This window comes from Lepisma saccharinum, chromosome 25 (assembly GCF_977018435.1).
Source record: "Lepisma saccharinum chromosome 25, izLepSacc3.1, whole genome shotgun sequence".
NCBI lineage: Eukaryota > Metazoa > Arthropoda > Insecta > Zygentoma > Lepismatidae > Lepisma > Lepisma saccharinum.
This window is the reverse complement of record NC_139253.1, coordinates 17,710,382-17,736,794: the sequence shown is the minus strand read 5'-3', so window position 1 is coordinate 17,736,794 and position 26,413 is coordinate 17,710,382. Positions and strand designations below refer to the sequence as shown.

Below are 26,413 nucleotides of genomic sequence, written 5' to 3'. Positions count from 1 at the left end.
TGTAATGACAAAAATAAATTTTATAAAGAATATGGAGGACAGAATCAAGAAAATATGCATGAAAGAATGTGAAAAAGAAGGCAAAATAAATAGCCTATGGAAACAGCTGGAAAAGAATGGCTATGAGAAGCAGGATAGACTGGACATAAACAGAAGAAGTAAGAAAACGGGCAGGGGAGATTTGGAAGAGAAAGAAAAAGATGAGAGAAGGTTTGGAATAAGGAGTATGGGGAAGACCACAGAAAAGATATGCAAAGTGCTTAGGAAAGCAGGAATTAAAACTTACAGGAAGGGAGGGAGAAGCATCTTAGGAATAGCGAGGAATGCTAACAAGAAAAAGGAAAACAGAGAAGAGGAAGAAGAAGGGATTATCTACGAAGTAAAATGTAAAGAATGTCAGAGTGTGTACATAGGAGAAACGAAAAAAAGGCTGAAAGACAGGTTGAAACAACATATGGATGATGTACGACTTAAGAGAGAGAGGAATGCAATATTTAAACACACGAGAGAAACAGGACATGACATAGAGTGGGATGAGGCTAAGCAGATAGGAAGGGAGAAGAGAATGCTAGTGAGAAAATGGAAGGAAGCCAAGGAAATAGAGAAGATAGGCGAAGAAGACACAATGAACTGGAATGGGGGACTGAAGTTAAACAAAGAATGGAAGAAGATGTTGGAAAGAGTGGAAAGGACAAGAGAAAAAGAGGAGAGGAGAAGGAAGAAAAATGAAGGGAAAAGAGCGTGAGATTAAAAAGTCCAACCACATTCTCTATGGAAGTAATTGTGTTTAGCCTTTTAGGTGAAAGTAAAGTGGGAAAGTGAAAGTCATCTGCTAGAAAGTTCCAAACAACTTTCTAAATAGTCTGGAGGGAGTAATGTTTGTGTATATATATTACCCTTCTAGTTGTATCTGGTTACTTTTGTACTTGATACAGAGTCTGAAGAAGACCTTGCTAGAAGGTTGAAACGTTACGTTAGTTTATGTTTTTAATAAAATAAATTACTGCCTTGGTCAGCATATTTAGTTTTTCATAATCATGGAAACAAGGCTTAATGGAGTTATAATCTTAAATAATGTTCAAATGAAAAGAACTAAATCTGTACATCAAAATTCAAATTGTATGTGGAAGAAATGCTGCAAAGTGTCACAAAGGACTTGTGCAGGCTTGTGGGGATGAAGCACTTCGATATCCAACATTGGTTCGCCACACTAATTTGCCAACACTGTGAAAGTTCTGACAAGCACCCAGCAACATTTAGGTGGTGCATCTTGTTGCCTACAACTACAAGGTCATTCTCCTTTGTCACTGTGAACAGTGGGTATTACAGTAACTTTCTGGATATGTCAGAAATGACAAAACTTCTTGGTAGACATCCGATTGTGCTGCACCATAGCCCAAGGTGTCATGGTGCAAATTTAGTGGGCCCACTGGTTGAGTAATGAGGTTCGGAAGTGCTAGAAGATCCACTACAGTGACATCAATGACATAGTGCACATCATAGGCTGGTACTTCAGTCATATATAGAAAAATTAGGGATGAGTCGATATGAAATTTACCAATACCGATAACCAATGTTCGACTGATCCCATATAAAATTCTAAATGATCCTTGAAGAATCTAACTACTTCATTGATCTCCTTAACCTTTTGCTGCCCAAGGCCTTTTTCAGAAGTAAGCCTCGGTTGCCCAAGCCGATTTTGAGCAAAATGCAGAGTTTCAATTAAATGAGTGTACATCGGAAGCTAATTGCCCTAGAGAGATGAGTGATATACCGTTGTACGCGGAATGAACCAGAGATTCAGACTATATGAATTTTTTGCAAATTCGGCGTATGTGTGGCGGGGGGAGGGGGCTAACTCTCAAAATTCCAAAATTTCGGGAAAAAAATGTTGTTCCCCCCTCTCTCCCCTCAAGCAAAAAGTACATGACAGTGTCGACATGCACATGGAAATGATCGCTAACATGTAACGAACACAAAAATATTTGCATTATTATCATGTGACCAATGTAACTTGAGTTATACCCCCAAAAGGAATTGTCGGCGCCACTGATTCAAGCTTCAAAATGCAGCGGTACCTTGAAATGACTATAGCTCAGAAACTAAATGCCCTGGAGATATGAAAGATATACCGTTGTACGCAGAATGAATCACAGATTTAGACGATATATAATTTATACACAGTCGGCGTATATATGGAGGGGGAAAGGGGGGAAATCCCCTGAAAATACTTTTTCTTTAAAAAATGGGGTTTCGCCCCCCTGCCCCCGAAAAAAAGGATATGAAAAGTTCAAAATGCACATAGAAATTATCGCTGGCATGTAAGGAACAGAAAAATATTTGCATCATTGTCGTATGACCAATGTAACTTGAGTTGTAACCCCAAAAGGAATGGTCGGGACGCCACTGATTCAAGCTTCAAAATGCAGCGGTACCTTGAAATGACTATAGCTCAGAAACTAAATGCCCTAGAGAGATGAAAGATATACCGTTGTACGCAGAATGAATAACAGATTTAGACGATATATAATTTATGCACATTCGGGGTATATATGGAGGGGGAAAGGGGGGAAATCCCCTGAAAATACTTTTTTTTTAAAAAAAAATGGAGTTTCGCTCCCCCGCCCCCCGAAAAAAAGGATATGAAAATTTCAAAATGAACATAGAAATTATCGCTGGCATGTAACAAACAGAAAAATATTTGCATCATTGTCGTTATGACCAATGTAACTTGAGTTGTACCCCCAAAAGGAATGGTCGGGACGCCACTGATTCAAGCTTCAAAATGCAGCGGTACCTTGAAATGACTAGATCAGAAACTAAATGCCCTAGAGATATGAAAGATATACCGTTGTACGCAGAATGAATCACAGATTCAGACGATATATAATTTATGCACATTCGGCGTACATATGGAGGGGGAAAGGGGGGAATCCCCTGAAAAATACTTTTCTTAAAAAAAATGGTGTTTCCCCCGCCCCGCCCCGAAAAAAATGCCAAAATGCACAAAATGCAAAATTTATGCAAATTTGGTGTGTATATATGGAGGGGGAAGGGAGAAAGCCCCCAAAAATTATTTTAAAAAATTGTCACTTCACCCAAAAAATGTCCTCGCACTTTGGCACAAAACGACACCTACACACAACATTCACGGACGAAAAGCTAGAACGTAGTGACAAATGAGCGCCAATTCTTGCAGCTGCTTGAAATTCTATTTTTAGACAATGCTGGGTAACCCCTGTTTCCACTTGTGGACACTTGTGCTAAAAAAACAAAGGTTTCCTTCAGCGCGCTTCGAAATTCCATTCTCACAATGCAGATTCAACAACCAGTCTCCCCCCTCCCCCCACCCATTGCTTCGCCCTCTCGGAAAACTTTCATTTTGACATTGGATACTGATAAACAAGCTTCCTTCGAATGCACTTAGCTGGAGGGAGTGAAAAGCATTGCTTTAGAACAACAAAGCCGATCTTCCTGTGTCGGCAAAAAATTGACCTTGAAAAGAGACCCAGAAGAGAAGTCCCTTTTCCCGCCTTTCCCCCCTCCATTTTCATGAAGACAAAAAAAATGCAAAAAAACATTTCTGTTAAATACATGTGTTAGGAACAATATAAAAAAATAAAATCGAAATTCTAGTCAAAAATAGAAAAGTTATAACGTAAAAACTACGACCTTGACACAGCGTCTCGATCGAGATGCTTGGTCCCGTGAGGGTTACTTTTGGGTATCTCGATCGAGACGCTTGGGCAGCAAAAGGTTAATAAGTGTGTGTTACCACACGACTGCAATCCAAAAGAAGCTGCATATTTAGAGATTTACTTTCAACAAAAGTATGGAGATTGTATGTTTATATCCCATAAAAACTGTAACAAAATGGCAGAATATTGCAATACATTATTAGATATTTATAGATACATTGGATGCAGTAAAATTATCAGTAATTTTATCGATAAACCGATATGCCTATATTGGCCAATACCAATAGTGTACCAATTAATCTGTCCCATCCCTACAAAAAATGTTTGTGCTGACAGCATGATATTATTGCCAGAACTTTTGGCAATATGTGCTACATTTGGCCAAAGACTATGCAGTAATTTCATCCTCCACAATAATATAAGTAGTCAGTTATGAGCATGTAATAACTTTCTTTAAAATGATCCTCACATATTTCACAATAGACAACTTTCTCTGGCACTGTGCAGAAATCTCAATAAAAATGGCTAGTCGAAAATACATTTGCAGGTTCAAAAACATCCATTTAATAAGTGATTGATCTGATTTATTTTACTTCTTTCCTGTGGCTGATTGCGAAGATGGGGATGAATGATGATATGATGACATTGATGCCGATGCCTAGGCCTAGGCCGATGTTCTAACCACTCTGCCACGGGGGCCAGCTATTCAAATAATAGATGTGTTAATAGGATAAGAAAGAGCATGGGCTGGTTGACACATTCATTGGTTAATAACTTCTGTGGTTCATTGTGTACTCCTTCAGCGTTACACAAATGGTGGCCACAGGAGGATCCTTTTCACGGACAAAAAAATCTTCATGATTGAAGTGTCTTACAATTGTCAAAACGACCGTGTTTATGCCTCGACATCCCAGGAAGCTCGTGAAAACACACCACGGATCCTCAGAGGCCATCATCCTGCCTCAGTGATGGTTTGGGAGTGGGTTTTGTATGATGGCACAACAAATGACCTCCACTTTTGTGAACATGGTGTGAAAACATCTGCAAAAATGTACGAAGCCACAGTGTTGGAGCCACTTGTGAAATCATTGACCCACACCATGTTCAACAATCAGCTGTGGAGCTTCCAGCAGGACTCCGCACCGACCAACAAGGCAAAGACCACACAGGAGTGGCTTCAGAGGAATGTGCCTGATTTCATTGCTCCGGCTGATTGGCCCTCCAGCAGCCCCGACCTCAGCCCATTGGACTACAGGTTGTGGTCCGTTTTGGTGGGCATGGTCTGTAGGAAGAGGCATCCAAACCTTGCAAGTCTGAAGCGTTCTCTTGTAAGACAGTGGTGGACTTTACCCTCGAGACCATACATGCTGTGATCGATGACTGTCCTCGGAAACTTCGGGCCTGTGTGAAGGCCAGAGGTGGCCATTTTGAACAGTGATTGGTGCTCTGTGTTGACAAGACTTGTACCTTTGTAACATCCAAATATTAATACTTTAGCTTGCTTACTGTGCCTGTAGTTCATTACTAACTTTGTAAAAGAATTTATGATATGACTAGGTATATTTCATTCTGAATGTAATTTCAAATAGTTTACAATGATGTCCATGTTGCGTACAAAAATGAATGAATGAAAGATTTGATTTATTTTACTTCAGGTTTCTGCCAATTTTGGTTAATTGCAAAGATGAGGATGAATGGTGATACGATGAAGTGGATGAAGAACATCGCAAATACACATGGACGACACTGCACAATTCATACAGAGGATTATACAGGAGTAGATAGCAAAATGTGGCTTCGAGCGCACCTAAATTTAAGGGGCAACTTTTCACCCAAAATCATAAAAAAACAAGATAAAAATAAAAAATTATTAAAATTTAATAACAAAACATTAAAAACATCATCCCTTAATTTATTTTTGAGCGTTTTTTTCATGTTTTTGTCAAATCAATAATTAAAATTTAAGGGGCAGTTTTTTATCTCAAAAACATAAAAAATTTAGAAATTTTAATAACAAAACATCAAAAAATCATCCCTTAATACATTTTTTCTAAAAATATAGCCCCTTAATAATAATTTTATGCATCCATATTTTCCAGCGCAAATCGATTAAGGGGCAACTTTTTACTCCAAAACTAACAAAAATCAATGTTTTAATCACAAATTTTAGCACATTTAACTAAAAATGATACCCCTTAAACTTATAAAAAACATGAGCGCAAATCGTTTAAGGGGTACTTTTTCCTAAAAAAAAAACAACCTAACTACAATGTTTTAAACACAAAATGAAGCACAGTTTTTAGAAAAACACACCCCTTAATTCACCAATTTATTCCTGGCACATCTCCAGTTAAGGACTAACAAAAATACAGAAGCTTATGAGGCTTAGCACGAAGTGCGCGTACCATACCCACCAAAATTTAATATATTTTGTTAATAATAATTCAAAAAACAGCATCAATTTAAATTCCTAAAAAAACATTAGCGCCCTTTATGGGGCTAGCACGAAGTGGGTCAGCGAGCAGACGACCGAAGGTCTTGAACAGAGGCCAACTTCACTGCGATTAAGGGCTAACTTTTTAAGCTAAAACAACAAAAAATACCAAAGAATACAGAGTATTATTTTCTTGTTTAAATAAAATGCCTATATAATAGCCCAATTTTTATAAAAAAAAAAGCCCCTTAAACTACTTTTTACCATCATATTTTTCCAGCATAAATTTAATTTAAATCGCTAGGATAAAAATTTTAACAAAAACACCCAAATTTTATTCTGGTGGGTCCTTTGGACAAAGCAGTTTCTACACTAGCGGTTCTTGCATACTATCGAGCACTCCGTCGACACAGTTAGACACTTCTAGAATTATGTGCAACAATTTTAAAAATTAATTAAAATAGCAAAAAAAAACAATTATTATAAAAAATAGCACCCTGTAACACTAGCCAGTATTATGAGCACACAATAATCAATATTAAAAACTTTAAGATGAAATAGTTACACAACTAATTTTGTCCCACATATAGCTTCATTTTTATTTGATATCATATACTTACCAAAAATTTACTTTATATCCACGACTTCTTGGGAAGAATCGGTAGTAATGTCCTGCAGTGATAATATCTTAGCCTTGTTTTCTTTTAAGTTTATTAACACATCTCTCAACTCAACAGTTTTGTTTTTGATTTTTTTTAAAAAATTTCGATTTTTTATCCCCAACTTTCGGTTTTCCGTTTTCCAATTTCAGTGTCTCTAGCAGATACATCATAATTAAAGGTGGTTGAGGAAAGGAATTTTAAAACCTCCTTGTTTGCCTCTTCATTAATTCGGCTGGTAGATTGTTGCTGATCCATGAAAATTTTCTAAGTTAAAAAGCGTAGCGATACTTAAAGCGATAACATACCGACACACTTTATAAACCGTGTCAATACTGTGTGTAGTGCATGGTGATTAGGTGTGTACAAAATAATTTCTCAAAAATGTTTTTCCACTTTTTGTGGTCGCTATGAATCACAAGGAAAGTTGTTATCAGCAGGATGCATTACTACCACTCCCAGCTGATAAAGATAAATGTAAACAAGAGTGCTGAATGACTGACTCACCTCTGTGAGCAAATCTTTTTTTAAACAAGGAAAATGTAACTATCCCGTGAATAAAACTGTATAATTTATACCTTCCTTACCTTGTGAAATAAAATGCTGTTCTTCGCATTATTTAAATATTTATTTTTAACCTAAAAAAGCAACCTTTCTGTCAGCGTAAACAAGGAGGCAGCCATCTTCATCAAGCATAGTTGCCAACTGTCAAAATGAAATAACGTAAAAACGACTTTACCTAAATCGAACGTAAAAACGATTGTTTAAAAACATTGAGAAATTCGTTATTAAAATCAGTTGTTGTGAATACTGTCAAGCTGTATCTAAATCACAGCATCTCCATTGTGGAACGCGAAATAAAATCCGAAATCGCCAAGTTCTCAACAAAATACTGTTTCACGTATCTTTCTTTACTTTCGAATTGAACTACATAATTTTACTATTTAATTAAGTTGCGGGCTGAAAATTTTGAGCTGTTTTCTCTTCCTAGTCAACGATATTTCAATAAAGATTGCGACACTTCTTCTCAATGGATAAAATCAAAGCAGTAGGTATCCTATACTACACATGAAATAAAAGCAGGATTATAATCTACTTTTTTATTTTACTCCATTTATAATCAAAGTAAATAAATGTACATGTATTTTAACAATTTTTCTTATAGTACTTGTTTTACCTAACAGATATAATTATAATTAACATTATTTTTAACAAAAAGAAACAATTAATGGGGAGAAATAACAAAGAAGCTGGGTTGCATGAAATAGAAGATACAGAAAAGACAAAATGGTAGGCCTAAATGTTCTATTATTTGTGATGTAAATTCTTCTTGCTGGTATCCATAAGAAATACAAATGAAATTAACACATAAGATTATATTCTGACTTAATGTCTATCCCAAAAAATGAGGATGGTTTTCGCTCAACCAATCCTAATCTATCGTGATCCTTCATCATAATTATTGGTAGTGAGCAGACGTTCGAATCGATACGTTCCAGAAATGTAGAGGCTGCCTCCTCCAAAGAGATGAACCAATCGGGCTGTATGCCGTCAAATAATATCAGCTCAGTGTTCCTTCCAGTTTCCAACGGCTGTGAACGCCTGAAGTCAAATCGTGCCTCATTGGTGGTCCTCAAAGTCCAAGGACTTGAAAAATTAAAATCATTGAAAAGTATGCGGGCAATATGATGGGAAAATTCATGTATCGCTAAGGTCAACAGATCAGCAAAATAATTGGGGGTATTGGTAATCCCAGCAATATTGTTCAAGCAGATGAGTATACCATCTTTAAGACACGCACCTCTCAGAGGTTGGAAGGGTTCAAAAAATAGTACTTGATATATGGTTCCAGAAGTGATTATACGAACGATCACCTCAATATTGACAGTCGGCATTGTGTCTGAGGTCTTCAAGGAAGTAATATTCTGCAGTATTGCCTGTATGACTGGCTTTGAACACAGTCTCTGTTTAAGTGATGAAGCATCATCTCCTGACATTTCTGTTATTGTAGTGTGGATGCTTAAGGGTTTCACAGTAGGAGTTACGAATATTTTCAACAATTCATTATAATACTTGCTCTTGTCAAGAATGTCTTCCTTTATGGATATTTTACTGAAATGAAGGAAAACCTGAAGGTAAATTTGAAGTGTGACTGAGCCATTTTGGAAGTCCTGGTCTAGAAATTCCAATATTTTCAACCATGTACTAAACTTGAGGTCTGCTTGAGTAATCTGATGCTGCTGATAGATATTTGAGATGATGCAGTCCTTGAAGACTGTTTCATTGAACACCTCACCCATTTTAACAATCCTTGTTTCTTCCAGAGGTGTTTTGGGAGATGTCATCAGTGCATCATCTAAGTTGACCAGTTCATCAGGATTACCATTGCAATTTGCAATGTACCTCCTTACTGTATCATAGTACCCCATAATTCACAAATCTGCAAAGAAACAAACTCTTACTGATTCACAAATATCAAATAATATCTACAGATCTTCCTCATAAGATAGAAAAATTAATGCACCAAAGAATAATAACGAAATTACAATGAGAAGTCGTAACTATGCAATTGAATATTTAAACTAATTAAAGACTATTCAAATCTTTTAATGATCGACAGTTTTTCAGCGGCTCTTGAAATTTAACTTCTTTTTTAATAATTTCAGCTTTTTTGACTGCACACCTTGTTTCCACCCCAAGGGGTGTTTGTAAATTTAAAGTAAATCGTCCATAATTATCTCGGGGTGGTAAATTAACAACTCCTTTTTGATTATAGGATATATTATTAGCTTTTAAATATTTTACTACAGTTTTAGAATTAACTTTATATCTGTTCTTCGAACAGGGAATTAATAGAGTTAGATAAAAAATTATAAGATGTAAAGATGTTAAAAGTTTAATAAATTCGTCAGGTGTAATTGGCTTGGTCGTGCTTTTTTTATTTATTATTAATTTTTTCATGGTAGAGTATTGTAAATTATTGAAGATTTTTTTATTTCAAAGCTGCTTCAAGCCGTTTTACTTTCTCTGGATAAGTTAGCCTTTGTTTGTTGGTGGATTTTGAAACTCCATTCAGGTTTTGAGTAACAACACTACCAAATAATTTTAATTCTTCCTTTGTTGTATTACAATCTTTATTAATTTGTGTTTTCTTCGGAAGTTCGTTTAAAATACCATTTAATAAATATCTTCCCAATTTATCTCTTGGAATAATAATACCAAATATGCGTTTTTCATAAGATATATTATGCTTTTTAATATAATTATCAATTGTTTTTACACTAATTTTATATGTTTCAGCAAATTCTTTTTTACTTCTGTTTTGAAAGTCCCACTGCAATCAGTTAGAAAACAACAAAATATTCAATTACACTGTGATGATGATAAAGTCCAGAAAGCAATAAATAAGTCCAATTTTAAATCTAGAACCATTTTTAGTAAATATTTGGTGGCTGTGCATAATTATAAAACATCTGTTAAATTTGATAAACCGATTTATATAGGCCAAGCAGTATTGGATTTATCTAAAGCTCTAATGTATGATTTTTACTATAATGTTTTAAAAAATGAATTTGAAGATGATATAAAATTATTATATACAGATACTGATTCCTTTATTTTTGAAATTAAAAACCATGATTACAATCAGTTTATGAAAAATAATTCTGATTTATTCGATACTTCAGATTATCCTAAAGATCACTACCTGTATTCAGATAAAAATAAAAAAGTAATCGGAAAAATGAAAAATGAGCTCAACGGAACAAATGTTGGAATTTATTGGGTTAAGGAGCAAAATGTATGCATATAGAACTGACGATAAGGTAGACAAACGACTGAAAGGTATTAAAAAGGCTGTATTAAAGAAAGAAATTCAATTTGAGGATTATAAAAACTGTTTACTCAATCAAAAAGAATATTTACATAAACAGCATGTTATTAGGAGTCATAAACATGAAATTTATACAGAAGAATTAAATAAGAAGTCACTCAGTTGGAAAGATGATAAAAGACATCTAATTCCTGGAAGTACAGATACATTAGCGCACGGACACGTGCTAGCAATGTAATTGCGCGCACGGACACGTGCGAACCGAAGGCTCTTGCCCCGTAGGGGCGCTAGCAATGTAATTGCGCACATGGTCATGTACTAGCTGACTAGCACATTAAAGATGCTAAGAGCAGAGCATTTTTATAGATATGCTTGCCTACAGCTTCATAATACTTGAACTATGACTTAAGATATTTAGGTCACATCCATTTTTATTCTAAATATTAAATGGATTTAAAAAAAAATATTAATGAAATAGTAATTATTAAGATTTTTTGGAATAAGCGATAAGCGCCAGATTAGTCCAAGTAGATTTGGCTTCTGAGAAAGATAAGGAATCCCCCGGTTCAGTAATGAATCATTAATTAATCCTATTATCATGGTTTCCTGTTAATAAGATTAGGCGTATTATTCATAGTACATGAAAAAGTAACCACTCAAGTGCACCGCAGTACCACCCACCAAAAAGATTACATTGTATTTTGAAGCGGCATAGCGGTATAGTTTTTCTTGGTGTACCACCTTTTTTATTTGGTGTTAGAGCATTCAGCTCTTGATCGTTTTGGATTTAGTGAAGTCAACATGATAACCATGAGGAACGAACATGAAGAACATGACGTAACATGATGAACATGACTTAACATGATGAACATGACTTAACATGATGAACATGACGTAACATGAAGAACATGACGTAACATGAAGAACATGACGTAACATGAAGAACATGACGTAACATGATGAACATGACTTAACATGATGAACATGACGTAACATGATGAACATGACGTAACATGATGAACATGACTTAACATGAAGAACATGACTTAACATGAAGAACATGACGTAACATGATGAACATGACTTAACATGATGAACATTCAAATTTATTTTGTGTAAAGACCATTGTTTGTTTCTTTAGTCAAATCAATTGTTAAAAATCAATAATCAAAAACTCCAACATTGTTTACATATAAATTTAAAAATCATTAAATGTAATATCAGATCAGTTACAACAAAATCAATCAGTTACAACATTTCCAAATAATGATCGCTTTGTTTAAAGATCATAATACATATAGAATTTATTACTGATTGTCTTTAATGAGGAATTACACATTTATTTCGCTGTATTGAAAAAAAATATATTTGAAAAAATATTAATTTATTACACAAGACGATAATGAAACTGAAATGTTAACAAAAACGATCGTTATGATCATTCTTCTAATCGTCACTATTGTCCTTCTAATCATTCGTTAGCATATATCAATTTGTTTAACGAAGCGAATAGATTGTAAAACGTGTTGTTTTCTTCAGAGTTTGTTAATTAATTAATTTTATACCTCCTATATCCTATTATATCCTATTTTTATAGCAAAAACAGGTACAACATGATTAATATTTAAAGTTTTCTCGAATGGACAGTTATCTATGGTTTTATAATATTTTTTTATCATTGGTAATTTACTGTTTCTGTAATTTTAATGTGTAACAATATTTTTTTATATAATTTAATAAAATAAGGCATTACGTAGGTACTGCAATTGCAAAGTAAAATTACTATTTCATGTTTTCACAATTAAACAAAGTGATATTCTTTTTCTGTGCTCTAAACTAACTCTTTCTCGTTTGTTTGGGTTAGGATTTTATGCAAATAGCTATATTTTCAGAAATAACCTCAACCATATTTTAATGAATTCGGTTTTTTTATTTCGCATTTCCTAGTATTTCTACCATTCTCTTTTTTCAAACTTCATTGCCTTTCATTTCCTTTAAGCAAAATTAAAGATTCTTCGATGTTTCCAACTAAAAGGAAATACATTCATAACATAATATTGAATTTCATTCTGAATTTGTAGCAGAGCTGTAAAGCATTTGCTAAATACTGTAAACGCGGCTTAAATTTACCCTACTATTAACGATTTCACTTTTTTACAATAAATTAATTATAAATTTTACAATAATTATTTAAAAATAATAAAACTTACTAAAACACGTTGCACTAAAACTCGACTAAAATAACCTCTACATCGGAGATTATATACTACTAAAGATGACAGGCACAGTATTCTGTTCGCTGGTATTGGTGCAGTTCCGTCGAATACTTACAGATGGCACCAATATACTAATTCGGGCGATAAATAGAGGATGTGAATGTGTTGGGGTAATTTTTTTCGCGGACGTTAAATAGTAGATAGGTACTTAATGTAAACAAAAATCATAGTACGTATAATATAATATAACAAAAAAGCGTATTATAAAATTTTAAAGATAGACCTGAAGGTAACTATATAATCAAAATCTTAAAACGTAGCCGAAACTAGATCGAAAAATAACGTTAAATAAATACAATAGCCATAAAAATCATCTTTTTTATTAAAAATGTGCCCCCTAATCGAAAATGCACTCAAATGTTTGAAGAGATGCAAGCGTGCGAACCTCTCTGTTTTTGTACTTTATTTCTTTTCTTTTATAGTTTAAGGCTTGTGTGAAAAGCTTATCCTAAAAATCATATCTTTATTGTTAAAAATGTGCTCCTTAGTCACATCTAATTGCGCGCACTTCGTGCTAGCCCCATAAAGGGCGCTAATGTTTTTTTAGGAATTTAAAGTGATGCTGTTTTTTGCATTATTATTAGCAAAATATATTAAATTTTGGTGGATATGGTACGCGCACTTCGTGTAAGACTCATAAGAAGCTTCTGTATTTTTGTTAGTCCTTAACTGCAGATGCGCCAGGAATAAATTGGTGAATTAAGGGGTGTGTTTCTCTAAAAACTGTGCTTCATTTTGTGTTTAAAACATTGTAGTTAGGTTTTTTTTTTTTTTTAGGAAAAAGTACCCCTTAAACGATTTGCGCTCATGTTTTTTATAAGTTTAAGGGGTATTATTTTTAGTTAAATGTGCTAAAATTTGTGATTAAAACATTGATTTTTGTTAGTTTCGGAGTAAAAAGTAGCCCCTTAATCGATTTGCGCTGGAAAATATGGATGCATAAAATTATTATTAAGGGGCTATATTTTTAGAAAAAATGTATTAAGGGATGATTTTTTGATGTTTTGTTATTAAAATTTCTAAATTTTTTATGTTTTTGAGAAAAAACTGCCCCTTAAATTTTAATTATTGATTTGACAAAAACATGAAAAAAATGCTCAAAAATAAATTAAGGGATGATGTTTTTAATGTTTTGTTATTAAATTTTAATATTTTTTTTATTTTTCTCTTGTTTTTTTATGATTTTGGGTGAAAAGTTGCCCCTTAAATTTAGGTGTGCTCGAAGCCACATTTTGCTATCTACTTACAGGCTAGAGGTTCAAGTGCTAGAGCCTCGTTATTCTGCAACAATGCAGACCAGAGTCTGCTATGTGTAAGCGAGGTTGTCATTTGGATGTCTTTGGAAAGGGTCACCTCCTACATCCAAAAAATGCATTGCTATTCAAAACATTGAGGAGAATAGAGTAATAAAAAACAATTTTATACACAAGAGCCCAGAAAACCACATACCACTTTCACTATGGGTCTTCACAAAAGAATACATGATTCCATTCTCAGTAATAGCAGGTGTAAAAATTTTAATTTTTAAAAATGCATCTATGTATTACCACGCCATGAACAAATGAAGTATGACTTACTTTTAAACATGCCACCATTTGTTCAAGTATAAAATTATCTTTACCTTAACACTTTACCTTAACACTTGCACCCCTTTTCTGCAGATGACAGGTATTCCTTGAGAAAGTCTGTGGAAATCCTGGAAATCTTCTAGCTTGTCTACACACGAATAGCACACAAACTTTGGCAAACTGTCATCCTCTGTAACCTGAGATGGAGAAAATTGAATTCATAAGTAGGGTTGGAGCATGGGTATTTACAAACTGTGTAGGTAAATAATAGGTATTTATGAAAATGTTATTTGCCTACCCCAAAAGTAGATATTTATTACAAATTGCATATTAAATGTCAGACTTCGATACTCCAATTACTTGTGCTATAGATAGGGTTATAGGAAATGGATATCTTAAAATACATAAGAAAATAAACCACCAAGTCAAAAATGTTGGTTTCACTATAAGAAAAATGTGACCCTTTTGGGTACTAATCTGATATTCCCCGGACAGATTTCTTCATTTTTACAGAAGAAACTACTTATGGTAATAAGTTCCTGTAGCATTGTCTAACATCTGGAAGGTGTTTTGTGTGATAGCGAAAATTCATGTTCTTTGTTGAAAATTAATTCTCTGACAGAGAATAGCCTTTGGCGCATACACTTTCGTACATTATCACGCATCGTGACTGTGTTTTGTTCATGTTCATTGGGTATCCAGTGTTTCAAACTGTCTGTGTTAGCAACAAAAGTTAGAAACATGGCGTGTTGTGGTGAAATTTGTACCGGGTGTGGAACATCCTGTGGATTTTTTAATTGAACATGGGATCTTGAAGAAAGGAAAGGAATGTCCAAAATGTGGCAGTGAATGTAAGCTACTCATTTGAAGGAATGGGCTGTGGGTATATGCGTGTTCAAAGAGAGTCCAGGGACGTGAGAAGTTACAGTTTAAAAGAGTTCCGTGTAGATTTGAACAGAAAACAGATTTTTTCAAATTTAAAAGTTTAGGGCCCATTTGGGGGCAGGTGACTCCGGCCAATTTCTAACATGCTTTTAACAGGGACTCTATAGAGAAAGTCAGGTAGCCAGAGCTGAGGCAGGGCCACGGTAGTGGTAGGTCAATTACCCCAGGGGTGGAGCCCGGAATCTGTGGGAAATTTGGACTCAAAAATTTCAAACAAAAATAATTTTTTTTGTTCAAATTTCCCACCGATTCCGGGACGGATAGCCCCAAAAATCATTCATGGATAGCCCCACGAATCATTACAATTTTCTTCGTAAAACAATGTGAAAAACTTTTTAAAAAAATTAGATCAGATGAGCTTTTTTCATGAGTATTTCTTGGGTTCTGAAGGTTGAAACATTGCATAACGAATGAAAATCAGCAAAACACAAGCACGACGTGCGATTATCTAGGAAGGTGTACGCACCATATTGTGTCTCAGGCAAGCGAAAAGACTACAAGAAAGAAGTACTCGTAATGTGAAAAATTGCAATTACTTTTATTAAAAGAACTTGAATACACCGTAAAGAATGTTCCGCGAAGCAGATAGGTAAGTACGAATGTCAACAGAAGAAGTTATAGGTGTCCGGGGAATACCAAATTTTTACCCATATATTTCTATAGCCCCATGTAGTTGGCTGCACTTTTTGACTAGATTTGACTCTGTTTGCACCTTAGCGTCTAGTTGGTTGCACGGTGCAACACCGAGTCATCTAGTTCATTGATTTGGAGTCAAGTAGTGTATTTGTTGTCTGCACCGGTAACGGTTCCGATTGTTTTATAATTTCGGAAATTATCCGATAATACCCGAGCACCTCTCACTCATTTATTTAATTAATTTTAGCATTGATACTTACCTATTCAGCATTGCGGAAGATTCTTTAAGGTGAGGTTATGCCTTTTTCTATAAAATAGTGTCAACTTTTCATATTACAAGTCATTATTTGTCTTCCTTGTTCTGCTTGGGTAACAGACAATATGGCATGCACTCGTCATGGATCATCGGGCATCTGCTTGTGTTTTGTCGATTTAGAGTGGGTATGCAGTGTTTCAACCTTCTTAACCAAAAAAATACCTACTTTCATGTTCATTATGTAATCACAAACCATTGACGGATAGCCCAAAAAAAAAACATTCACGATAGCCCCACAAACCATTGACGGATAGCCCCAAAAATTATTCACGATAGCCCCACAAACCATTCACGATAGCCCCACGAACCATTCCCAGCAAGGTTAGGTTAGGTTGGGTTAGGTAAGCATAGTTTAAAAAAAATCTCGTAAAAAAAGGCACGTTTGGAAACAATGGCGAGACCGTGTGACTTTTGATGCTCATGCCATCTGCACACACATAATGGAAACAACGGCATAATGATACAGAAAATGCAAGTTCCTTACTTAAAAAGCGATTATTTCTTGTTCTGCAGCATTGGTAAAGTTTTCAGTTTCCGCGAAAGAAAATACGGTAACAGTTTCATACATCGGAGACACATTTCTTCAATTTTACACAAGAAACTACTTACGGAAATGAGGTTTTCAAAGGTTTACAATGTTCGTCAAGGTATTTTCTTTCATCTGGAATATATTTAACCGGGAAATCATTCATTTTTCAAGAGAAATATCACAGCGACGCAAAATTGGTATTGCTTTCATTTGCTTGCCCTACAACAACCGGATGCTGCGTACATTTGGTAACCCCCTGTCAGTGTTTCAACCCCCTTTTTTTAACTATGCTTGCCTAACCCAACCAAACCAAACCTAACCTTTTTGGAAATGGTTTGTGGGGCTATCCGTCAGCTACCTGTGCATAATGTATAATTTCCACCGGTGACGAACACGATAGTAGGTATTTTTCGGTGAAGAAGGTTAAAACACTGCATAACCACAACGTGAGTCAAGATGTGCCCACCATACTATGTGTTCCGGAAGCGAAGAAAGGAATTTAAAAAAAAGCACTCGGAATGTGAAAAATTGAGTTTGTTTTCATGTAAAAAGCATAATGGCACCTCGAACTATGTTCCACAATACACAATTGGTAAGTACGAACCATGTGAAACACAAAATATGCTATTTTAATATGTCTCCGATCTATGAAACTGTTACCGAAAATACCTCCAAGAACTTCGACAATCCTACGGAAACTGATTTCAGTAAATAGTTTCTCCTGTAAATTTGAAGAAATCCGTTCGGGCGATATCGGATATTTACCATGATTTCTCCTAGCACAAAGACTAATTATCGTAGAATTTTGGAAATCATTGTCACACGAAATTTGAACCTTCCTTAAAGTAATGAGGGTACCATTATAGTATGGGGGAAACACCTATGAAACATATATTTCGGACTTTTTTACATTGCTAACATACTATTTTGGAATGCGGAACATTTCCTAAAGTGAAATAATGCATCTCAATGTCTATTTCTTAGATTTACAAGTACTTACTGTTACTTGTTATTTCGATTCTGTAACACATTATGGCGGGTGATAGCGTACTGGTTCAGGGCACATTGTGGAAGTGTTTTGTCGATTTATGCAGTGTTGCAACCTCGTTCACCAGAAAATACCTGCCTGGATTTGAAATTATGCTAATACGTCACAAACCATTGACGTTAGCCTCACAAACCATTGACGTTAGTCCCAAAAACCGGTAAATTTTTACTATCCTTTGGACACCTATAACCTCCGAGTTTCGTCAATTTTTGATATTTGTACTTACCTATCTGCTTCGCGGATCATTTTTTAATGTGTATTCACATTTTTTTGATCAATTTTTTTTTTTTTAAAAAAAAAAGTGTTTCTGTAACTGAAGAATGTACGTTTCCGCAAATGGTTCGTCGGGCTATGCGTCAATGGTTGAATTTCCGCTATGAAACATTCCCACATCACACAAAACACCTTCCAGATGTTAGACAATACTACAGGAACTTATTACGGTAAGTAGTTTCTTCTGTAGAAATGAAGAAATCTGTCCGAAGGATAGTAAACTAGCTAGTACCAAGGAAATGTTCCCCGTGCATTTAGCATCGTGCCACAAAGGCAGGGCGCAGGGAACGAGTTTACAATACCGGACCACTCTCCAATTTCTATGAAATTTCGCCTACTCACTAATTGTAAACTCCTAATCACGAATCTGCATGTAATAATTGGCGGTCAAGTATGGAAATTGAGAAAAAAATGAAATAAACTATGTTTTCTTAACGTAACGTAACCCTACCATAAGAACAATAGCTCCACGGAAGACGCCATTTTCCCAACATGAAGAAATCAACAGGCAAGATAAGGTATAGTTCTCTTAGCTAAAATATTAATTTTTCTTTGTATTTATGCTAATGGAACCTAACCTAACAGGCCTAACCTAACCTCGTAGGCATTCCTCGTCTGTCGTCAACAAGATTGTTGTGCGTAAAGGAAGACCATTAGGTAATTAATTGCGAAAGAAAGATGGTTCCGAATTGCTGTGTATGGACAATCACCGTGGTAAATCGCAAGTTTATTTTACAAGTTGTACACGTAAATGTACAGTTTTAACAAGTGACCGCCAAATATGAACTACAGATACGTCATCAGGACATCGAAATTAGTAAGTAGGCGAAATTTTATAGAAATTGGAGAGTGGTCCGGTATTGTAAACTCATGTAAACGGTACTACTTTACTATACCTGAGACACCTGGAAATTATTCCTTTCGCACTTTTTTACATTGCTAACGTACTATTCTGCATTCCGGAACACTTATTTAGGTGAAATAATGGAATTCGTAACGAAAATAATGTATATTTCTTACATTTACGAGTACTTACTGTTCTTGTTTATTTCCACACACAACATGGCGGTAGCTTACCGTTGATCGCAATAGCGCGTCGGAAATAATTTTTTTAACATTAAAAACACTTTAGGAATTTTAAATTGACTTTTTTACTTACGAGGTATGCCTACTAGGTTAGGTTAGGTTCCATTAGCACTCCTTTCGTTCAATTTAGCATATACGGACAACATTGGCTTGTAGCAGCAGCAATATCGCGCTCTCATAAAAAGCAAATGGCGGGAGCAGAAATAGCACGTTGGAGAGATATTTTCGTATAAAACCACATGGATTTGCATTAAAATGGACCAAGACTACATTCCGGAACATCAACAACACTCCAGAAAATGAATTCCGTAAGTACTTTCTCCTGTAAATTTGAAGGAATCCGTCTCAGGTATAGTAAAGTGTTACCATGTAAACTAATAAATGAAAAGTGATGCTTACAAATAATAAAATATACTCACAATGAGGGATAGACAATTTAATATTTTCCTTTGAATATCTCGTCTTTGTCCTTAATCTAGGCAGATGTTCAGTTTCGAACTAGTGTTTGTCAAGCAAAGCCGACATAAATTATGGTAATCCTCCCCTATTTCTGTGTGCTTATAAAAATGTCTGTAATCATGTACAATTGGGTTGTATTAATACGCATGCGCGAGATCCATGCATTTCGCGAGGCAGAAGATCTACAACGTTGCCAGTTCTCTTTGCAGCGTCTTACGCTGGCATGAGGGGTGTGTAGGTGGCAGTGCGCATATTAATGAGCAATTGCACATTCCAATATCTACCGGTATCGTGGGTATTTCTTGTTGCAGACTTTTGCGAGGTGGAAGATCTACAACGTTGCCAGTTCTCTTCTTTCTGGCATCTTCGCTGTCATTAGGGGTGTGAGGGTAAGATTTTTTTGGGTCGGAACGGGAATTTTTGAAATCCCGATATTCCCTGCATTCGGGATGTGAAAAATTCGCCATTTCCGGACCAAGTCTGGAAATTTTCCGGAAAGGAAGTGGTAGACATTTCCCGAAATTCTATAAATCTCAAATTGTACACGTCATTTTTACCTTAAGTCATTGTTTTTGCATTTCTGGAATAAAAGCTAACAATGTCCGATAATTTTCACACACATCATTTTAAAACGACCATTCGGCATTTCTCGACTGCTTAGGATAACGAAAAGCCGGGAAATCATTTCCCGAATTCGGGATCGGAACGGGAAATTTTTTCCCCGATATTCGGGTCACAACTTTTCTGGATCCCGTACACAGCATTTACATCATTTGAGGAATGTGTCGGGACTGGAATCGCGAATAAAATATCTGTACAGTTTCACTATTCGAATTACGTTAATTCTTTCCAGATATCTCAGGTACAGCGCCTAGAGTAACGTAGTGTGGAAAACGGCATGCTTCTGCGCTCTCTGGGTGGTTCCACTCGAAAATGATCCGCTAGAGGCGCTGGGGTTGACCCCGGTGCTTGGTGTTCGACTACTTATAGTGGAAGTAAATGGAGTTTCCGTTGCAACGTCTGATTCTTTTACATGAAGCATTTCTATGAATGTGATAATTGCTATGATATTTGGTACAGTGGTCGCGAAGATATTAACGAAATTCTAGACAGTCGACCACGTCCTGTTATCGTCATACTTTCGTTAATAATACGGGAGAAAAAATACGCGTGGGATGTTCTTGGCAACTAAATTTTTGTGTATGAATTAGGTTCATTATTATTTTCATCATCATCATGTCTTTTAAAGATATACACACTGAAGCATTTGTATTTTGGATATTTACTGTCTCTTTTCTTCCGCTTTAAACTAATCGCGGCGATGATGTTAATGATGATTGCATGAAACGACAAGGGGAACCCCACAAAACTTTCTTAGTGCCATCGACATGAGTGTAAGGCAACTTTCAAACCAATGGGACAAGCGACACGGGATGTTCACACTGTCACACTAGTGACACACTCTTCCAGACTGTAAAATAGATTCATTGCACATGAGGGTCCAAACAGCAAACGACACGTTCATATGGCGTATTTGCGTGCTACTTGTTACTTCGGTAGGAAAGCTCCTTAAAGGAAGGGTGCTGAGACCGAAGCGACGCGCTACAGGGGGAGTTCCCAACTAAGTGACAAGCTACATGGTGTCTTCAGTGTCTTCAGTCTATTAGCAAGCGTTGCTTGCGAACAACAGATAGGCGACACGATAAACCGCACATTACAACAACAGATCAATAGCTTGCAACATGTTGCCGTGGTTTGTTGTTCGCGCATACGCGATGCAATGAGTGTCTTGCTTTAGTGAGATTGTCCACCAAAGCGACACGCGGCACGCGGCACTTATCGCTTGAGGATTTCACCAACCGAACGCTGGCCTGTGCTTCCCTTTATGCCGCTACGATGTGAAATGTTGCTCTTGATTGGCTCCTTTCCAAGCAACATGTGACACTTCGGTATGAAAGTTGCCTTTGACCGAATGACCCGTGTCACTTTTGTGTGAAATCCTCGTATCGTTTGTCGCGTGTCGCTTTGGTGTAAAATCTCCTTGAGGAAACGGTTCAGTCAGAGCTTTTGTCCCTACGGTTCGAAAGGCTGCATTGATTTCCGACTGCTCGCTTTCAAGCGACATTTGTGGTTTGTCGCCTCGGTATGAAATATCTCTCAGGATACTATTTATATTCTAATAACATAGAAAAATAAACTCTAATACACAGTTCAAGGCCTGACGTCCGGAATCACATTGCGACTTTTCTTCTTGTGTTACGCATGCTATTTATTTAATAATTATATTTTACTTTTCTTTCCAAATTAATGCCATTTCGTGACTGCAAATCACTCCACAAATATAACTGTTTCCATCAATTCACTTACCGCCTTTCTAGAGAAACAAATCTACACAATATATTCCATAAACTAACTAAGCCGCATTACTTTCATAACAAAATTGGCACCTGAGTCGATCGCACTGCCATCTAGTTGTCATCGTCTCGGGGAACCAGTTTCTTGGGTCGTTTTCCACACTACGTTATTCAAGGCGCTGTATCTCAGGGGAGGCAAATGCCCCCCCCCCCCTGCGGTCACCCATGCATAATGTGGACTTTAATCAATCAACCATGCATGCTAACGGGTAGATATTAGAATGTGCAATTGCTCATAAATGACGCATTAGCTTGGTGAATGGCTAGACGTAAGTGTGAAACGAAAATATGCTGACAGCACCCTGTTTAATCCCTACGCTTTTGATGGCCAATTGTTCTCCCATTTAAATACATAGGGAATAGCGTGCTTTTATTACATTAAATTGCAAGTTTAATTTCATCTAAACTTTAGAAATTATGTCAGATCATGATAGACGATTAATCAGTGCTGTGACACTAAGAATTTTAATGAGACAATTGTCAACAGAACAGACATCGGAACTAAAAAAAAAAAACTTAAATTTTTCACAATTTAAGTGCTTCATTCTTGTGAATCTGGTAAATAATAATACATAATAATTCCACGCGACTGTATTTTTATTTTTATAGTTGTTATATCATAACTAACTCTTTTTTTAACGTGATATCATACTTTTCCCTCATGGCTACTAAATATGGTTTTCTATTTTATACATGCACATTTATCGAGAAAAGTTATTACCAAAAATATTGTATACTCTGTTTCATGTCTTGCAATCTCTACCGCTTTCTTATTTACAGGAACTATAATTTTAAAATTGTTGTAACCGAAGAAATAAAGGACGAAAATTGGAGGGAAAGAAAACATGCTTTAATATTATAATATCGGATAGGGTACAGTGTCATAGTGTATAATAATAAAAAATATCATGCGCTTACGCACTTAATACATTATCTTTTCAATTTTGAGAAGTTTATATCAGATTCCTACTTCCGCTGTTGAATTAGTATTCGCAACCAGAAAAAGAAAACATTAGGCGTAGTGTAAAAAGTCTAATTTTTTTATTTTCGACTCATGGCTGCTAGGCAAGGCCCAATTACATCAAATTTAGTGTTCTTTGTTTATAAACATACTATATTTAGTTCGTCTCAGCTACCTTGCCGTTGCGCTTTAATATATTAATTCTTACGTTCAGGAGAATGTCAACACCGAAACATCACGCGATAAACGGCACTCAACAGGCGACAAAAGACGGGAACCCGTTCAGTCAATGGGACCATTCAGATCGAAGCGACAGGCGACACGTGTCGTATGTGTCGGCAACCGACTCCTCTCAGATATGTAGTGTTGCCCACGAGACGAGACGAGACTTTGGTCTGTCCCGTCTCGTCTCGTGAAAATGCTGTCTCGTCTCGTGAAAGTAATCCAGGATATTATGCCAACAAAAGTTATAACTGGGAGGCATCACAAATATTATTCTCGAAAATTGGTTAAACCTGTAATCACTTTGCTCACTGTAGCTATAGTGAGAATAAAAATGATTCCTTAATCATAAGAACATGAGTATATCAAATAAAGTTTGTTGATTATCAATAGCTAGATAATGTATAGAATCTGCCTTGCTTCCATCCACTCTTTATCCATCGTACATGCAGGGAGCTTTCAGACAGAAGGAACAGACGACAAGCCACACGGGGGTTTACACTGAAGTTACAAGCGACAGGATCCCCTTCTGTTCCGTCTATGATAAAAGTATTCATCGCACGAGCAAGTACCAACAGATAAGGGCGATTCTACGCTCGATATTAAGAAAACGACCCAATTTGAGCGACACGCAAGCGACAAGAGACACGTGGTGCTTCGGTTCGGAAGATTACGTGTTGCTTGTCGCTTCTCTCCTGTGACTTGTTCAATGTAACAAGCGACACGGAAGTATCACACTGAAGCAACGAACGACAGGGACACTTCAGTTTATAAGCAAGCATTCATCGCGCATGCGCGGATAACAACCCTCGCGACTATACTGTCTATACGGTATCCAGAAAACGGCCTAAGCAGAACAACAAGCAAGCGACAAGCGAGACGTGCAGCTTCGGTTCGAAGAGTTTGCTGTGAGCAAGATTTCTTCACACCAAAGTTACAGGCGACAAGCGACACGAGTCGCTTGGAAGCAAACTTTCAGTAGTCAATGCAACCTTTCGAACAGAAGACACACGAAAAGCTGCACGTGTCTCTTGTAGCCTCGGTCCGTTGTCGCTTGGGTGTGAATTATACGTGTCGCTTGTCGCTTCAGTGTGAAATTTCCACACGATAGCTTTCAGGTTGAAGCGACAGGCGACAAGCGACACAGGGTTTCCACATCAAAGCAACGAGCGACACGCTCCTTTAGGGAGATTTCAGACCGGAGCGACAAGCGACACGCGACACAAGTTGCTTTGGAACGAGCCAATCAACAGCAACGTTTCACAGCGTAGGAGCATAGCAGCCAGCACAAACCTGCGTTCGATTGGTGAAATCCTGAAGCGATACGTGTCACGGGTCGCGTGTCGCTTCCATGTGAAATCTCCCTTAGTCTATAAGCAAGCTTTCACTGTGAGTTCACTACGAACAGACAGAGGCGACACAATGCAAGCAATTAAAAAACTTCCCAGTCCGAACGACACGCAAGCGACAAAGCAACAGGTGCCGCTTGCCGGTCTAGTCGCTTCCGTTCGGAAGGTTGCATTTATTACTGAGGGTTCATTTCCAAGAGATACTTGTTGCTGTCGCATGTCGCTTATTACTCCAATGACTTCATGCAAATTTTATGTTCGTTACGTCAAAGCAGAGTATCTAATTGCACTAGCTTTTTAGAGCCGCGGTGGTGTAGTTGTTAGGGCATCTGACTGCCGGCGGGAGACCCGGGTTCGAATCCCGGAGTGGGTGAATAAAGGTCGGAATTATTCCGCATTGTCCCCGCATAAAGTAGCTCCGGGGCTCAACAGCCTCATATCAGTGGGTGCATGTGGGCAATCCGGGAGGGCAAAAGCGGCCGGAGTGTGATGCTGATCACTTCGCCTCCAAAATTACCTTTCCCCCACATCCCGTAAATGTGCCTTCATGGCACTGTGTTATATGCACTTGGCAATTTACCTTTACCTAGGTTTTTAGTGCGAAATCTTTGAAGTTTGCAACCAGCACTCGAGGCTGCTGTGGATTTTAAGAAGAGGGTCGCAAATGAAAGAAGGGTCTGTTTGGGCGAGAAATTTTATGACGATTGTCGCCAGTATGGCTGGAACAGGGCCGTAGAAAACAATGGCAGTGACTACCTCCGGATCGTTTTGTGCAAGGATGAACGGAAGAGATGCTAGGGTTAGTATCACTGCGTGAGGCCAGACTCACTGTGTCCATTTCGGGCGAACGCGCCCCTGAAATTATGCTTTCCCTCATGGATCACATAGAATGTTATGGGACCAGCTGTGGCCCTCGGAGAAGTGGCTCAACATGCGACGATATAGTCTCTGACAGGGATGGAAATTTATAAAATACGCCATGAAGGCGTATAAGGGGTGTGGGGGTAATGCCTCACACTTTCTTGATCCGGTCATGAGTGGGGGTGATGTGATCAGCATCACGCCCCTGACCGCCTTTACCCCCCAGGGTACCAATGTCATTCGACGCTGGGTGGGCGCCGGGGCCGCTTCCTACGTTAGAAAAGTTCCCGGATTTGAACCGACCGGGGATCGAACCCGGGACCTTGAGCATTCGTTTAATGAAATTGTAAGTAATAAAATAATCCGTAATAGCCAATTATACTAGGGTAGGCCCGGCCTCCGGGCCTCTTATGAGGCTTCGCCACTGGTGTAAACGTTGCCTGGATCGTCCCCACGTCGCGTCTACATTCGATCTTAAAACACCATTATTGGAGGCGACAAGCGTCACAGACCACTTCGGTCTGAATAAAAAAAATGACCATGCGTGTGCCACAAACAGACCAAGGCGACACGATGGACGGTTATTTAGAAAATGGCCCAGTTCGAATAACACGTGCAGTTTGGCGTGTCACTTCTGTTCGGAAGGTCTGGTTTCCAAGCGACACGTGTCTCTTTTTTCATGTCTGAAGTCTCTTTGTTGGTTATGAATTTACATTCCACATAGTTCGGAACATGTATAAACATTCGCAATAGTTATCTTTAGGAAACTTGCGAATGATTTTTGGTATTCCAATATGTGGTAATTTTTTAATTTATAATTTTATACATACCGTTAATAATAATATCA

At 37.1% G+C, this 26,413-nt stretch overlaps 1 protein-coding gene across 4 annotated transcripts in view; it reads right to left on the bottom strand.

Moving 5' to 3' along the window:
- Window positions 1–19,881, bottom strand: part of LOC145978707 (uncharacterized) — a 32,508-nt gene extending 12,627 nt beyond the window's left edge. Inside the window, exons 1-3 of one of the 4 annotated variants that reach the window (XM_083111509.1) lie at window positions 19,720–19,881; window positions 14,521–14,664; window positions 7,906–9,231 (exon numbers count right to left, since the gene is read on the bottom strand). In XM_083111509.1, coding sequence (XP_082967635.1) covers window positions 8,153–9,220 — 1,068 coding nt within the window. In that variant the 5' untranslated portion in view covers window positions 9,221–9,231; window positions 14,521–14,664; window positions 19,720–19,881 and the 3' untranslated portion in view covers window positions 7,906–8,152. Of the gene's footprint in view, window positions 1–7,905; window positions 9,232–14,520; window positions 14,665–17,893; window positions 17,912–19,719 lie in introns of those variants that run through there. The other 3 variants (XM_083111508.1, XM_083111510.1, XM_083111511.1) reach the window with 3 other exon arrangements.
- Window positions 19,882–26,413: the final 6,532 nt, after the last annotated feature.